Here is a 17,059-nt window from a genome sequence, read left to right on the forward strand (position 1 = left end):
GTTGTAGTCTGCAAAGTGCAACAGTGTCCATTGGAGGTCTCTTTACCTATAAGGACTATTAGTTGGGTTGGAGCACAACTTTGCTGCCTAGAGCAGCTGGAAATAAAATCAGCAGAAGCTGTTTGAGCAATAATATTGATGTGAAGTTATCTACTGAACAAAAACGTCTAAACATCCACATTATTTTTCATGTTGGAACATTTTCTAAGTTTATCGAAAAACTGATTTGTTTTTTCCACCCATGTGTTTAAAAGTGGTGTCCTGGCTGAACAAGCCGTCAGATCTCTGCGTGTCCTCTGGCTCGTGTCCTCTGGCTCATGCCCCGGCTGATCGCCGGTTTAAATAGAGTGAAAACTCCATGATATAAGGTGCGGGCCCGATTAGCTTGCACCCGGTCACAACATGGCACCTCTTCTACTCAAAACTGAGTGTATTCTCCAGTTTCAGCCGTATCACTCCACCTCCTCTCCACTGTAGCAGCAACACAAAATGGTCCAAACAAATGTGAAGCTTATGATCACAAAAAAACAAAACGAATCTTCTCTTACAAAAGTAACATGCTGTCAATAAAGTTTTATCCTCAGTAACGGTAACAGCGTTGTAACGATGGAATGAGTAATAAGTTAGATTACCCATTACTGAAAAGAGTAACACCATTATTTTTAACACCGTTACTCCCATCACTGGTTGTGGTACCTGGTCAGTGTCGGTTGTCTTGAGGAGTCTCCTGCATTAAGGTTTCTTCTCCAAGAGCTTCGCCTCTCAGGATATCAGGATCAACCTTAATGTTCTGTGATGGTTTTTTTTGCAGATCTACATCCAGACACGAAACCCGGCCAGCCTGAACATGCATATGGTGAAGGACGAGTACCCTGACCGACCTTTAACACTAGAGGGCGCTCTGGGGAAGAAGAAGCACTACCAGCAGTTCCAGCCTGTCGTCACACTGGCCAAAGGTTACTCGATCCACTGGGATCAGGTGGCACCTGCAGAGGTCACCATCTGGATCATCAACTTCAACAGGTCAGTCAGCTGGAATACACACACATTCCTGTCTAAACAGTAAGGGAAGGACCGGGTAAATTAACCTATGAAATGAGATCCATTTGGGGGTAGAAATCAGGATGGCTGGCTGATAGGTGTTACAGGATTTCAAGATTAATTTCTCTGCTTCATATAGTTTAATATAGCTTTGTCAAACCATTTCTTTTTTTTTATTTCAGAATGATCCAACAGTTAACTGCAGCCTTCTCCCAAGCTGTATTTTTTCTTTTGTTGGTTACACCTGCATTAAGTGTTCCAAACAGTATTTTCTGATTCTTTCTACTTCTCTTACAATGCCTCAATTTTAGTGTCGGAGAAATTCCTCTACGCCCTCTTTGCCATGATTTTAGAGAGAAAAAAAAACATCCATTCACACATTCTTAGGGATTGCTGCTACCATATATGGTCAATTAAAGGCATTTCTAAAAGCGAATGAGCCTAAAAGTGCACGAGCGTGGTTATTTATCTGAACTGGTGGGATTTATCAAAAGAGAATACTGAAGCTCATTTAATAAATTAGTACTTAATCACATTCTAATTTTCAGTCCTACTCAAGAATTTAGAACCTTTTGTAATGATTTCCGGGGGGAAGATCAGTGCGAACCCACTCGCAGACAGTTTAGGACAGGAAGCAAAAACGATGAGTGATTTATTCCAGCACCAAAAAACAAGACTTGACATAACACCTTTCACTTAGAAACTAAAACTGTGAAAAAGGAACATGAAAACTGATAAACCGTGATATGGAGGCAAACTCAAACCAAGCTGATAGAAGTGCAACCAAAAGGACCTGACAAAGTATGACATTAACCATGGAGTATAAATACCAACACAAACAGGTGACATGCATGAGCAATCAGCCCAGGTATCCTAATAAACCTGGAGCCCATGACCTACATATAAACCTAAAAGACAACACAACATCTAAACCTTACTAAACTTGAGAACAAAAACCAAAAACATGATCTTTACAAAAACATATGTATATAACCAAACCTAAACTACAACAGAAAAACCTAAACAAGACATTAAAAAACAAAATCCCATAAACATGAATTAAACAAAAACATAATAAACTCCATGATCCAAACAGGATCTAAACAGGCATGAAATGCAGTAATAAAGACGCTAAAAACAGCGATGCAGAAAACATTTTATTTAAACTTTTGTCACCTCCTCTTCTCCACAGCAGCGTCCTAGCCCTCAGGTGGTAAACGCCTCAGTGCCACTGCTGGCTCGGTAGTTTGATGCCACAGTGACCTACAGTGAACACAGAATGGCAGTTTATATAAAAGCAAACATTATTATGTACTTTATGGGTACTTTGCAGATGCTTATCTAAAGTTATGTACAATCAGCTAAGGCTTCATCAGTGGTACCATGGAAACTAGCCGGTTCTTTAAACTAGCGGTGTTTCCAGATTAGTTTTCAGATCAAGGACCATTTCGTTTACACTAGAGACCAGAGATCTGGAGGTTCAACAATCATGAATAAACATACAGAACCTATAGCATTAATCATTTTTAACACTTATAGCCCATCTACATCCGCGAAATCGGCTATAAAACTGCTAACATTTACGTTGCTAACTCTACTGCAGCCTCCAACAAATGATCAGATCCATAACTGTCATCAGGGATAGAAGAGATAAGAAGCATGCTGCAGTTTATATTAGAATTATGATCAAATAACTTCATATATACAACAGTAGAAAACAGCCTCCACCTGCATCGGTTCAGCTGAGTCGGTGGTTGCCATTATTCAGCTTTGAAAAACTGGTTGAAAGTCCCTCCCCTTTCGCTACATCAGCAAGATGACTGAAATTTCTGTGTCAGCGCACTAAGCACTTAAATGTAGTGTTCGAAGTATAGAAGTGTGCGGTTTGAGACACACTTCGACTCTGACAACTTTTTTTCTGACAACTTTTTTCTGACTCCGACAACTTTTTTCCCGACTCCGACACTGACATCTGACAACTTTTTCCTGATACCTGATGACTTTTGTCCTGACACCTGACTCTGACTACGAGGATGTCCTAAAGTCTACACCGTACTTTGGTGTGTATCTCCTCCTACAGCTTTGACTCTGCCCCCACAAAAGTTATCACTGTTACTGATCAAAACATGCTTCTCGATCAGGAATAGTGTGCTATGAATTTTCTCTACAAAAGTCTTACGGTGTTTATGTTATTTGCAAAAAACTGCAATTTTTCATCCCATTGAAAATTAATGGGATTTGTCTGAGATGAGCCAAAACCCAGTCCACTTTGGAACCCTACAACTCAGCCATACTTTCACCTAGAAACATCATTCAAGGTTTAAACAGGTCACAAAAAATAAAACTTTGACTGACTCAAAGGACATTTTCATATCTTTTAGTTAGATATTTTTATTGAGTTTTCATAGATGAAACAAAAACACCCACAACCCTAACAACACTTCCACACATCCATGATGGACAAAAAAAAAAAAAAAAAAAAAAAAAGCTGAAATATGTAGCCTCATGACATCTCATGTTACCTATATGTACAGACACAGATAGAAATAATAGGAACAGATATACAAAATAAAAACAATGAATGCATTGCAATTCCGGCTTTAGCTGGATCCGGTCGGAAGTCTTTTAAAATAATCCAAGAATGGTTTCCATATTTTGTAAAATTTCTTAGCAGAACCTTGTGTAGTATGTCTCAAGTGTTCAACTTTGATGTGCGAGTGCAAATCCTCCATCCATCGTTTATGTGAAGGAGGCAGTGTTTTTTTCCAAGATAGGAGGATGCATCGTCGGGCCAAGAGTGTAGAGAAAGCCAGAGCCGAAGCCTGCCAGGCAAAGATTCTGCAGTTCAAAGGAACCACTCCGAATACAGCTGTAAGAGGGTTCGGTGAAATCTTTATATTCCATGCCTTTGTCAGGACGTCAAAAACTGCCCCCCAAAAGGCCTGCAATCCATGACATCCCCAGAACATATGACCAAGGGTGCCTATCTCGGACTTACATCTAGGGCAAGTCCCATCCGTTCCTGGGAACATTCTTGCCAGTTTACTGTTTGATAAGTGGAGTCTGTGGACAACCTTGAATTGTATCAACCCATGTCTAATACATATTGATGATGTATGTATAAGCCTCATTGTCTGCCGCCATAGCGTCTCTGTTATTTGTAATCCCAGTTCCAGTTGCCACCGTTCCCCGATGCTGTCCGAAGAGGGGGCTGCTGCTTTGTGGATTAAGTTATACAAGGAAGATATAACTCCTCTCTGTGAAGGATCTACGGTCAGGCAATCATCTATCCAGCTAGCAGCAGGGGTCTGAAGTGTTGGAGAGAAGTACTCTTTAACAAAACTTCGCAGCTGCAAGTATCTAAAGCAGTTTGAGTGGGGCAACCCAAATTCTGCCTGCAGCTGCTGAAAGGACATAAAATGACCTCCCCTGAAAAGATCATTCACCGTACTAATACCCTTATTCGCCCAGGCCTGGAATGCAGAGTCAATTAAGGAAGGGGGGAATAGTATATTTGCTAATATAGGGGCCGCCAGGAGACCACATTTGTGTTTAAAATGGATTCTGAATTGTTCCCAGATCCTAATTGTTCCTAGTGAAACAGGGTTATTAGTAATTAATCTTTTGTCAAGCGGCAAAGGTGAGCAGACAACTGAAGCCAGTGAGCCAGACATGCAGGAGCTCCGTTCCATATTTGCCCAAATGGGCAACTTGTCATCCCCCCCAGTCATGAGCCAGAAGGCGAGTTTATAAATATTAGCTGACCAGTAGAAATACATATAGTTAGGCATAGCTAAACCGCCCTCTTCTCTCTGCCCCTCCAAAAACTCCTTTCTGATCCAAGGTATTTTCTTATTCCAAACGTACATAGACGTAATCTTTTCTAATTCTTTAAAGAATGATTTGGGAATAAATATTGGTATCATCTGAAAAAGGAACAGAAATTTTGGCAATATAACCATCTTAACAGAATTTATTCTCCCTGCTAGGGAGAGGGGAAGAGATGACCATCGCTCCACATCCTGTCTAGCCTGGGAGAGAAGGGCTTTAAAATTGTACTTGAACAGGTCCTTATTCTCCTTGGCCACTGTCACTCCCAGATAGGTACATTTTTCTTTGGTAACTGTAAACGGAAAAGAGCCAAGGGACATTCCATTCGCTTTGTCATTAATTGGGAAAATAAGGCTCTTTGACATATTTATCATGTATCCTGAAACCCTGCCAAACTCCCTGATGCATTGTAATGCTAGTGGAATAGATCTGCATGGGTCTGAGAGAAAGAGGAGGAGATCATCAGCATACAATGAGACAGTGTGAGTTTGTCCTGCTCTGTTAATCCCCCTCACATCTGGATCACCTCTGAGTGCTACGGCCAAGGGTTCTATAGCAACATTAAAAAGCAAAGGCGACAAAGGGCATCCCTGTCTTGTCCCTCTAAAGAGGGGGAAATAATCAGACACTATGTTATTAGTACGAATAGCAGCCTGTGGACTGTTATAGAGAATGTCAACCCACGAACAGAAAGATGACCCAAAACCAAAACCCTTGAGGGCCCTAAGCAGATATTTATGCTCGATTCTGTCAAATGCTTTGTGAGCATCTAATGCTATAATTACCTCTGGCTCAATATCACCATTTGGCAGATAAATTACATTAAAGACACTGCGAAGGTTACTGTACAACTGCCTTCCCTTCATAAACCCAGTTTGATCTTGGTGAATGATCTTATCAAGCACTCGCTCTAATCTATCGGCCAGTAGCCTAGTTAATATCTTATAGTCACAGCAAAGCAAACTCACTGGTCGGTAGGATTCACACCTAAGCGGATCCTTACCCTTTTTAAGAAGAACGGAGATAGTTGCTTGTGTCATCGTGGGTGGTAGAGCTTTAGCCCTGAATGCTTCTTTGTAAACCTCACAAAGGTAGGGCAGGAGTTTGGTCAAGAAGGTTCTGTAAAATTCAATCGGGAAGCCATCGGGACCTGGCGACTTACCCGATTTCATTTTTTGAATTGCTTGCGTAATCTCTATTAGTTGTATTTCCCCTTCAATAATAGTTTGATCGGCCTCCTCCAAGACCGGCAGTGTTACCTTTTTAAAAAAGTTCTCTATTTGCATAGAGTCACAATGATCAGAGGAGTACAGCTCTTTATAAAATGACACAAACTGCTTATTAATGCTTTTCTGATTTGTGAATACGTCGCCGTTGTCGTTTTTGATTGATGAAATATAGCTCGCCGCTGCCTTTTGTTTGAGCTGGTGACTTAACATTCTGCTTGCTCTCTCGCCGTGTTCATAATATTGTTGTTGTGAACGAAGCTGGGTTGCTATGGCTCTTTCATTCATGATAAGGTCGTACTCTGTTTGAAGAAGTGTTCTCTCTTTCCAGAGAGCCTCCGAGGGTGAGGCTGATTGACTTTGATCAATGATTTCAGAAATGCGTTTAAGCTTCTTTTTCCTTTCGCTTGCACTATATGAAATGATTTGCCCTCTAATGTATGCTTTAAATGTTTCCCAAAGTATGCTATAACTAATATCAGGGGAGCTATTTGTTTCAAAGAATAGATCAATGTGCGTATTAATAAATTCTACAAATTGTTCGTCTGATAAAAGCCTTGTGTTAAATCTCCAAAATCTTTGAGGTATTGAATGGCCAGGAAAGCACACTTTCATTACAACCGGACTGTGATCTGAAATAACAATAGTTTCGTAGTTCACCGTAGTCACCATAGACAGAAGTCTACAATCCAGCAGGAAAAAATCAATCCTTGAAAAGGATTTGTGGGGTGGAGAGAAAAATGAAAACTGTTTGGAAGTTGGATTTTTAGCCCTCCATGGGTCAACCACCCCATAGGTCTGAATGAATGAGTTAATACACTGAGATGATTTGTTAGTAGTCCCTGTGCCCTGGTGGGGGTTCGAACGATCAAGCGACGGGTGTAAAACGCAATTAAAGTCTCCACCCATGATTATATTATGTGAGTCTAGATTTGGCAGAAGGGCAAACAAATCCTTAAAAAACTGCATGTCATCCCAGTTTGGGGCATAAATATTTACCATTATAACAGGAGTGTTAAATAAAGTCCCTTGAGCAATAACAAAGCGTCCATTTTTGTCCCTGATAATAGATACTTCTTCAAAGTGAACGTCTTTATGTAGGAGAATGGCCACGCCCCTAGCTTTGCCATTGAAATTAGAATGGTAAATTTGTGTATAACCTGACCTTTTTAACCTATTATGGTCCTTATTTAGGAGGTGTGTTTCTTGTAGATAAACTATCTCTCCCTTTAGTTTGTTAAGATGTGAAAATATTTTGTTACGTTTTATTGTATGGTTGAGCCCTCTCACATTCCAGCTAACCCATGTTATCTCAGGTCCAGGTAAATCAACAGCACCCATACCAATAATATACAGATTTGGAGCTCCAACATGGTCTGGAAAAGGACCTCCGTACCATCACTCTTAATTCCTTAATTCCCGAGTTCGTGGTACCTGACAATGCATTCCAGCATAACCACAAAAGATAAAAGACAACAAGGAAAAAAACAACAACATACAACCCTGGATGTGTGGAAATAACCCAAAAGGCAACCAATGTGAACTCATTCAATCCCCGTAACCCTTGGTAAATGAAAAATGACATCCTTACAATGTCCTTACAAAAAGGAAAAACCAACATGTAGGGGTAAGAAAAAAAAAAAAAAAAAAAAAAAGCTCCCTGGGAGCTTCCTACCCAATTCCGGTACTTCATTTTCATATCTTTTACAGTTTTGACACAATCACAGGTTACGTTTTAGGAAAAATGACAAAATTCCCAAAATCCATCTCCACTCTAGTCGCATTCTAAAACAATTCTTTTGATCAAAGTTCAAACAAATGTGTCTCCCACCCATAGTTTTCACTCTACAGACACAAATTATATATCAAAACAGAGCTTACAATGTTGGCTTCAAATGGGCATAGCTCATTTTTAGCTGGGACGTACAGATTTTGAGCTACAGAGCTCCAAGTGTCACAGAGTCGACTTTTTTCTCCCATTAACTCCCATTCTACAAAAGCTCTTCTTCTCCGACATTCTCTCAACTCTCATGTGTTTTTAATTCACCAAATTCTCTTTGCATTACAGTAAAATAAATTATTAGTTCCTCAGACCCTCCTGGTACTCACGGAGAAAGAATTATTTTGATATCTCTTATAGTTTTTTCTCAGCGAAGAGGAGTTTGGAGGGTTGATCACAGTGCGGGCTAAATGACTAAATTCTGTTCATGGAGATCGCCTGGCAAACCAATCCCACGGGGGCAGTGAACTCTACCAGAGCTACATTCATCCACGATCCACGGTGGAAACCGTAAATGCCACTGAATCCGGTAAGTGTAGGAGCTTTCTAGACAGACACATTATAGATCGAGTGTGAATCATTTAAACTGGTCTCTTCTGTTAGCCATGCTAACAATAGCCATGCAAACGTGTCACGTGGCTTGTGTTGTCCTGTAATTAAAGAAACTGTCCCTAACATTTGGCCATGCATGCCAACTCTTATGTTATATAATAATGCCAGACGAGGTGTCCATTATCATAAATTAATAGATGACGTGGAGGCGTGAACCATCCGATGCGAATGGACACCTTGAAGGGTATTATCCCGCTTATACCAAGGTCACTTACGAAGGAAATAAATATTAAAACAATTATTATTACGTTAATGTTGCTTTTCACCATCCTAAGTTATTCACAAGAAGCAGCTGAGTGGACTACTTTGTTGTGACGCGTTGCCTAGGTAACCCGCTCTAACATAGAACCAGCAGCTTGGTCGGCCAGATGTTGTATTAGACCTGATCCGTGGAGGGAAGGGAGATGATTGCTTAACGTTATGTTACGTACCACAAACATTTCAGAGGGCAGCTTGTACAGCTTGTGTGTGTCCAGAGGATGATGTGAAAATCCACAGATGGTTTCCTAAATCATTTTTATTGCAAGAAATATTATCCACCATTCGCTCTGATCATTAAATGTGTATCAAGTAAGTCTTTCCTAAATCGTTTTTACAAAGTTATCCACCATTCAGTCTGTATCAAGCAAGTAAGGTAATCAAGAGAGAAAGACAGGCGACGACCTATTTAAATTTAAATGCAACGTTGCCGTTGATCGTGATATTTCATAAAGATACAGGCATGTCCATAGTGGCGTTTGAAGGACAGAGATTTAACGTTTGTGGACCCTGACCGCTGCTGGTTGGGACGTTGCAGGACGACAAAATGTTGCTCCATTCTCGTCTCTCCTGGACTGACGAAGCCCAATAAGACTACAAGCTGCTTTCACAGCAATGCACCGTCACAGACATGATCTGGCATGACTGCAGACCGGCTTCTGAGTTTCTGTAGCCATGGTTACCAACTAGCGTTTAGTCAGCACAATAATTTACAACAAGGCTATTTGACCGGAACTTCTTTTATAGGCGTCCATTAGCACTTTTTAATGGACACCCTCCAGCCAATCAGCTTCGAGTATTTACCCAGACAATGGTATAAACAGAGTTAAAGTCCCTAGAAACTGAGGGAAACACCAACACTTGCTGTGTTTACTTCACCTTCCCCCGGTGTCCCGTTGTCGTCTTATCCTCTTTTTCTCTGTGTAACAGACCAGGTAATAAAAGTGATTATCATGGAAGCAGTTGTTAATTAAAGCTGTTTTGTACTAAAATGACATGTTGTAGATACCACAAACATTTGTTTGTGCTTTGAAACAGGTAAACAAGACTCTTATGCAGAGCTGCTGGAATACCTGGAGAAGACAGAGGACAAACTGCAGGAGGACGGGGAGAAAGACTGAGGACAACAGCACTGCAATGATGGGGGGAATGGTGTCCATAATGGAGACTACAAAAAAAAAATCTAATAAAATCTTTTTAATTCAATGAGTGGTTATTTTTATTCCTGTATACACACACACACACACACACACGCACACACACACACACTGCATCTGGTGCTCAATTAAAACCAAACTTAATTACTTGTTTGACTCTAACTCAAACTAAAATAAAACCAAAAGCCAGAGTGAACTGCTTTACAACTTAGTTTTATTTTTATTGATCAAATAATTCAATTCATGGTCTGCAATGTTGTGTAAACAAGAAATGATATGCCTCACATTTATTGCCGACACCGAACCAGTTTGTTTTTGGTCGAATGCCCTCTAAAGAAGTCGGCTGAGAATCATTAATTATTTCTTTATCGATTTTGCTGATTCTTCTAAGCATGCTCTTCTGTTTTGGTGCCAGAAATGACTGGATCAGTTTGGGCCTCTGCTACCCTCACGGCACCAACTTCACCGTCATCTCTGACCTCCACAACCGCCTCACCAAGCAGACCCACAAGACCGGCGTCTTCATGAGGACCACTCAGAGGGAGAAGCTCAAACACTCACGCCTGGCCAGAGGATACTACTACTGGGAGGAGGAAACCGGGTCAGAGACACACACACACACACACACACACACACACTTTTTCCAGTTTATTTCCAGTCAGAAGTTGGAAAGATAAGTTTCCCATGTGTAAATACACCCAGCATCAACAGTGAACAGTCAAATGTGCCATTACATGAGTGAAAAGTGGTTCATATGAAGAAAGCGTGACTGCTGGTTCACAGAGCAAGTAGAAAAGAAAGTAAAAAATACTTCATTTAAACCCAGAGGAAAACTGCTCTGGAAAATGTATTATTATTATCATTAATAATAATGATAATAATAATAATAATAATAATAATGAACCGTGGCCCGTTGGTTAGTAGTTATAGATCCAGGTGCTTGTAGAGGTATCTACCTGGAATTTATGGCCATAACACCGGGATGCAGATTGCTGAACAAGGCGTGGCTTGATAGTAGGTGGGGTTGGACATCCAATGGGCATAGCCAGATAAACTAGCTGAAAAATAGCTCCATCTTTTGGACAAAAGCAAGAACCACATAGACCCTTTCATTTAAGACAATTCACAATAAAAAGAGATTCTGCATTTCATTTGAACTCTCATATTATACATATATAAAATTGTTAAAACATTGTTGAAAAAAAGAAAAAAGATTTCCTTAAAACTAAATGTTCTGGTTCAGTGACAGCTTACATCTAAACAGTCCTCTGACTGGTGTTAGAGGGGTGGGAAATATATGTTACAGCTGTGGATCACAATTTCTAGTAGTGTTAGACATTTTACGAACCCATCAGTAGTCAGTGCATTTTAGAAGTGTACTCAATTAAAATTTAGACGCGTTAGACAAGCCAAGCCAGCTTTATTTATAAAAGCAATTTACAACAGCAACTGCTGAACAAAGTGCTGAATATAACTGCAAATTGCAAATTGCAAAAAAAAAAAAAATACAAGTGCAAAATATAGACAAATATTCTGCACTAGAATCATCATCATGCTGCAGGTGAACAAAACGTTTCCCATAAACTGCATCTGGTGTGTGTCACCTATAGTCCTTAATTTTGGATCTGAGGATTTCACGCCTCCACGATTTTTCTCTGCTGCCATCTTTATAAAGTGTGCTCAGAGATTTTTGATAGTTAATAAAAACTTCTTCCACAGCTGAAAACCTGTGCATTGACCAGCTTTTTCATGGCTTACAGCAGCTGTTTATGATTTGCTGTAAAGACAGAGATGAGTGAAAAATACTTTCACATTATCTATTATCTATTAAAAATATGCATATATGCATGTTTCCATAGTTACCACTCCTTCGGGACCTTCCTGAATTCCAAGTCCAAAAGTCAGCACAAGTAAGATCTGGGGGAATTCCACAAAGCTGGATGAAGGGAAAGCCGGGTTTACCTTGATAAGTCTGGCTCATTTAATCCAGAGTTCTGTTCCATCAACGTGGCTTATTTGAATGTCGCTGAGTAACCATGGTAACTGATGCACCAGAACCAGCCTGCTCGGTGGCAGGCTAACGTTCAAGCTTAGCTTAGCTGTGTCTCAAAGGTCTGATACAGACTCCCTAAAGAAAGTCCACCTGGTAGGACGCTGCTCTCCCGCCTCATTATGGTATAAAAGTTAAAAAAAACTTATATCACTACTTTGTCTTGAATAATCAATAAATCTGTCGTTGCCAATGTAACTACAGAAACAACTATACACGTACTGAACATGAAATTAAATGAAAAAGAACATGGTATTCATTAAAACTAATTAACACCTTATTAACCCTCCCCAGGTTCAGGAACCCCGACCTCCACTGCCTCTGGTTGGTTAACAGTAAAACTGGGATCAACTGAGCCCCGTCCATACAGGCCGAGGGTGTTTAAAGAGAGACAGAGAAAGAGAAAGCTGGTCTAAAGAGATGGACGGAGAAAGATACAGATAGATAGAGACAGGGTTCCTTTCTGGTTACCATGGCTTGGTCTTTTATTCATGACGCTTAATTCAAAGGGCAAACAGGCCACCAGGCCCATGGGTTTTCAGGGGGAGGACCCCACCTGCTGAGATGGCCCATCTCAGCCGCTCTACTCTCCACCTGGATCACCAAGCTTCTCACCTTATCTCTAAGGAAGAGTCCAGACATCCTGTGGAGGAAACTCATTTCAGCTGCTTGTATTCCTGATCTCGTTCTTTTGGTCACTACACCGCTGGTGACCATCGGTGAGGGTAGGAACCTACATGGAAAGCTTTTGCCTTTCAGCTCAGCTCCTTCTTCACCACAACAGATCGATGCAGACTTCACATCACTGCCAACACTCCACCAATCCACCTGTGGATCTCCCGCTCCATCCTTCCCTCACTTCTCTACTTTCTACAGAAAGGTCCTTGTTCGAACCTGCCCCCAGCTGAGGATCGAGCCAGCGATCTTCTTGCTGTGAGGCTGCGGTGCTAACCACCACACCAGTGATCCTAGTGATGTAGAAAGCTATTCCTGTCAGACAGCAACACCCCCAGAGCCGGTTTTCTAAGCAAAAAGAAGATGTTTCCAGAACTCTGTGAATATAAAACCTGTAGATGTAACCCATGTGTACAGAATCAGATTTTAGAGGATAACAAGTGTAAACATTAAAAGCTTTTAAACAGCTACATTTACAGAAATACATCTGTAGGAACCAAGCAGAGAAAAGAGGCAGTATCTATCCTGTTGTGGCTGCAGATTCTGGCTCATGTGTTTTTTTCTGTTCTGCAGCCTCCTCTTCCTGAAAGTAACGGCCCATCATGACAGGGATCCATTCGCCTTCTGCTCTGTCAAAGGTTGTGAGAGGGTGAAGATCACAGCCGTCATCCCAGCCGGAAGTCCACCCAGCAACTGTCTGCTGCAGACCTACCCCAGACACGCCCAGCTGCCTGTGGTGGACGTTCCCATGCCAAGAAAGATTCCCAGCGTCAGACTGGTGAGCAGAGATGTTCAACTCTGACAGCTCTAAGGAGGAAAGACAGCAGAAATAACCGAATCTCAAATCTGCTCATTTACTTGCTTTTCATTCTGAAAATATGTGGATTGGCCAACATCAAAAACAGAGGTTTTTTACTTTCCCACCACAGAAGTGCTTTCTCTTTTGTCTGTTCCGCAAATCTGACTCTCATGGATGTAAAAGTGGTGTTTAATTCATTTAAGTCTCTATTGTGATTAATAATGCAGCTCCATTCTTTGCTGGTTTCTCTTCAGAACTCACAAGAACATTTCCTGGAGGTCCGATTGGAGTCCTACAATACTCGCTTCTTCCACATTAAGGAGGACTTTGCCTTCACAGAGGTAATCTTCATCAGGCCACATTCAGCCCACTCTGCTCTGTAAAATATCAGTGAATCAGTAAAATAACCTGATTAACAAGGTAATGACCATGGAACCAGTCTGATTGGCTGCCTGCGTTCTATCAGGTGAACGGCAGAAAGCTATACCAGTCAGAAGATGGGGTGCAGCTGACGGTGATTGATGGGAATGATGGGAAATTTTTAGAGAGCAAAGTCTTCAGGAACGCCATCCTCCAGGGAATCCCTGCACAGTTAGAGAGCTACGTCAGAGGACTGAGAGACGGGTACGGATCTGCACCTCACCATAGAACCACCACAGAACCACCATAGAACCATCACAGAACCACCATAGAACCACTACAGAACCACCACAGAACCACCATAGAACCACCATAGAACCACTACAGAACCACCATAGAACCACCACAGAACCATCACAGAACCACCATAGAACCACCATAGAACCACCACAGAACCACCACAGAACCACTACAGAACCACCACAGAACCACCACAGAACCACTACAGAACCACCACAGAACCACTACAGAACCACCACAGAACCACCATAGAACCACCACAGAACCACTACAGAACCACCATAGAACCACCACAGAACCACTACAGAACCACCACAGAACCACCATAGAACCACCACAGAACCACTACAGAACCACCACAGAACCACCATAGAACCACCACAGAACCACTACAGAACCACCACAGAACCACTACAGAACCACCACAGAACCAAAGAACCACAACAGGACCAGCTCCTGCTTCAGTGAACACGTAGGAAGTTTAGCAGAAACATGCAGCTAACTGTCGGATGGATGTGATGAACCGGCTCTCTGTCTGCAGCTCCATCGTTCTCATCACGTCTAAAGGCCGACTGGTCACCAGAGGATCCTGGACCAGAGTCCTGGAGAGTCTTGGTGCAAACAGGAACATCAAACTCAGAGGTGAATGATAATTTCTCTTGTAATAACCAAAAATGCTATAACATCAATGTACTTTTTTCTATTTAAATTTCTAAATTTGAGTTCATGTTCTACTTTTTATATTGAAGTAAAGTTACATTTTAGCACCAATCCAGTTAGTTCCAGTTTTAAATCTGGTCAATCATTTTGGTAAATGGTAAATGGATTTGTACTTATATAGCGCTTTTCCAGCCAGTTTGGCCACTCAAAGCGCTTTACACTACTTATCACATTCACCCATTCACACACACATTCACATCCCGATAGGCACATCGGGAGGCTACATGCCGAAGTGTCTTGCCCAAGGACACTTCGGCATGTAGTCAGTGGAAGCCTGGAATCGATCTGCCTACCTTCCGGTCGAAAGACGACTGCTCTTCCACCTGAGCTACAGCCGCCCCTTTAACAATTTCCTCGAGAAATGTTTGAATGTTTTAACTACATGCTTTTTAAAGTGGCCCTATTATACTAATTTCAAGTTAATTTATTTTAATATTTGAGTTCACAAGGGGAGAAATGACACCTAGCATTTTTCAGAAATGACCGTTTTTATTTCATATCGATCCCCTCAGATCAGCCTCTGCCAGAAACAAGCAGAAAGAGACTCTTCCGTCCTAAAGCCCCGCCTTCCCCTGACGCGGACTGTCTCTGATTGGTCAACTGCCGGGAGTAGTTGTAGGGAGCGAGCACTGTTTTCGCCATAGAAACACCAGCAGAACTCTTAAACAAATTAAAGATTTTATAAATACTCAATAAACAATAGCTGTGTCCCAATTCAGGGTCTACACACTTCGAAGTGCGCTTACTGTTCGTGAAATGGCAGCAATGTATGACGCTGAATCACTTCAGCGTCTGAAATGACTACGTTTTCATATCTAAGGACACTTTTGTGAAAGTTAACACTGACTGAGTAATAATGTAAAAAAAGGCTGTTGTTTTCCAGCCAGTAGACACCTCATTAACCCCTTAAAGATCCACGAATATCAATTATGTCATTTTAATGCCAATATTTAAAGCCCTGGGTGTGTAAGTGTGTAACTTATTTACACACGGCAAAGATGACTTACCAGTTTACAGTGAAATGGAGGACCAGCCGTACTCTTTGCCCCCTGAGACGGAAGAAAAAATAGCCAAGAAAAGAAAATGAAATAATAATCGGGAGAAAACGAGAGTATACACCGGCGGAGCGTTTACCAGATGGAGGCAACTGATGAAGGCGAGGGCCTTTAAAACTGATATGGAGGTTGCAGCTTTCTGCTGGATGGGTGAGTCAATTCAATCTAACAGTGAAGTTTATTTTGGTGTCATGTTAGAAACAGGGCAGGTAGTCCAGCAACCACTTTATCCTCCCGTTTAAGTCTGATCATTTACTGTTACTTGCTATATAAAACGGTGGAAACGGCTAATTTGTTAGTTAGCCTACAGTAGAAAAGCTCCGTTGCAACAGTTTTCAGTTGTTACTCTTCACAGAAGTCATACCAGTAGGCGACCGTGCGCTTCTTTCTGATTTTCCGAGAGCTTTCCCTCATGTTTTATATTTATTTCAGCTGATTTGTCAATGGGAGTGGGGGTAGCTGTCCTCCTTCTAGTCAGACAATAGACCAAAGTAATACCAGTTTTTATCGCTGTGATTTAATTACTAGAACCACACGCATTCTAACGCAAAATATCTCTCAGATAATTATTATTTCCAATCAATACGTCACCACCTCCCTTCATAAATCAGCTGAAATACATGTTATTAAACACAGAGTAATGTTACAGCACAGGATCTTCCTCTTGCAGCACCGACAGGTCCACTGCCCTGCTTCCTCTTCCTTAAACGGTGACTTTCCAGAGAGCGCTACTCGGTTGCTTGCATTATATTGTCTCACCGCTAGATGGGAGTAATTCTTACACCCTGGGGCTTTAACAAACATGTTTTAATGTACTTGGTTTTGTCATGTTTCTACTAAAGTGTGGTTAAAAAACAACAACAAAAAACGTACTCTTCAGAGCTGTGCTGCTCATTTGCCAACGTCTTGTGCAGAATGAATTCTGGGAGGGATGAGGCTGCGAACGATGCTTCACCAGCAGCCTTCGTTTCAGGCCAAATGAAGTGTGGATTTATAGGGTGGATTTGGAGGCTCCTTCAAAATGAGACAGTGCTTGGCTCTTACCACAGTGACGTATGTAGCCGACAAATCTGCACTTCAAAGCGCGTAAACCCTGAATTGGAACACAGCTAATGTCAACACAAAACATACAGCCGTAAGCCTACATGTCTGAGCCCGGATCAGACCCCGAAAACGAGAGTGAACGACTCTGTCC

General features: G+C 41.5%; 1 protein-coding gene across 1 annotated transcript in view; it reads left to right on the forward strand.

The window, feature by feature from the left end:
• LOC121639748 (cell migration-inducing and hyaluronan-binding protein-like) overlaps nucleotides 1-17,059 on the forward strand; it is a 114,678-nt gene that overhangs the window by 93,666 nt on the left and 3,953 nt on the right. The window contains exons 23-28 of the mRNA XM_041985252.1: nucleotides 812-1,023; nucleotides 10,321-10,506; nucleotides 13,204-13,408; nucleotides 13,684-13,770; nucleotides 13,896-14,053; nucleotides 14,631-14,731. Coding sequence (XP_041841186.1) covers nucleotides 812-1,023; nucleotides 10,321-10,506; nucleotides 13,204-13,408; nucleotides 13,684-13,770; nucleotides 13,896-14,053; nucleotides 14,631-14,731 — 949 coding nt within the window. The remainder of the gene's footprint in view (nucleotides 1-811; nucleotides 1,024-10,320; nucleotides 10,507-13,203; nucleotides 13,409-13,683; nucleotides 13,771-13,895; nucleotides 14,054-14,630; nucleotides 14,732-17,059) is intronic.

The sequence above is a fragment of the Melanotaenia boesemani genome, chromosome 1, assembly GCF_017639745.1.
Source record: "Melanotaenia boesemani isolate fMelBoe1 chromosome 1, fMelBoe1.pri, whole genome shotgun sequence".
Lineage (NCBI taxonomy): Eukaryota > Metazoa > Chordata > Actinopteri > Atheriniformes > Melanotaeniidae > Melanotaenia > Melanotaenia boesemani.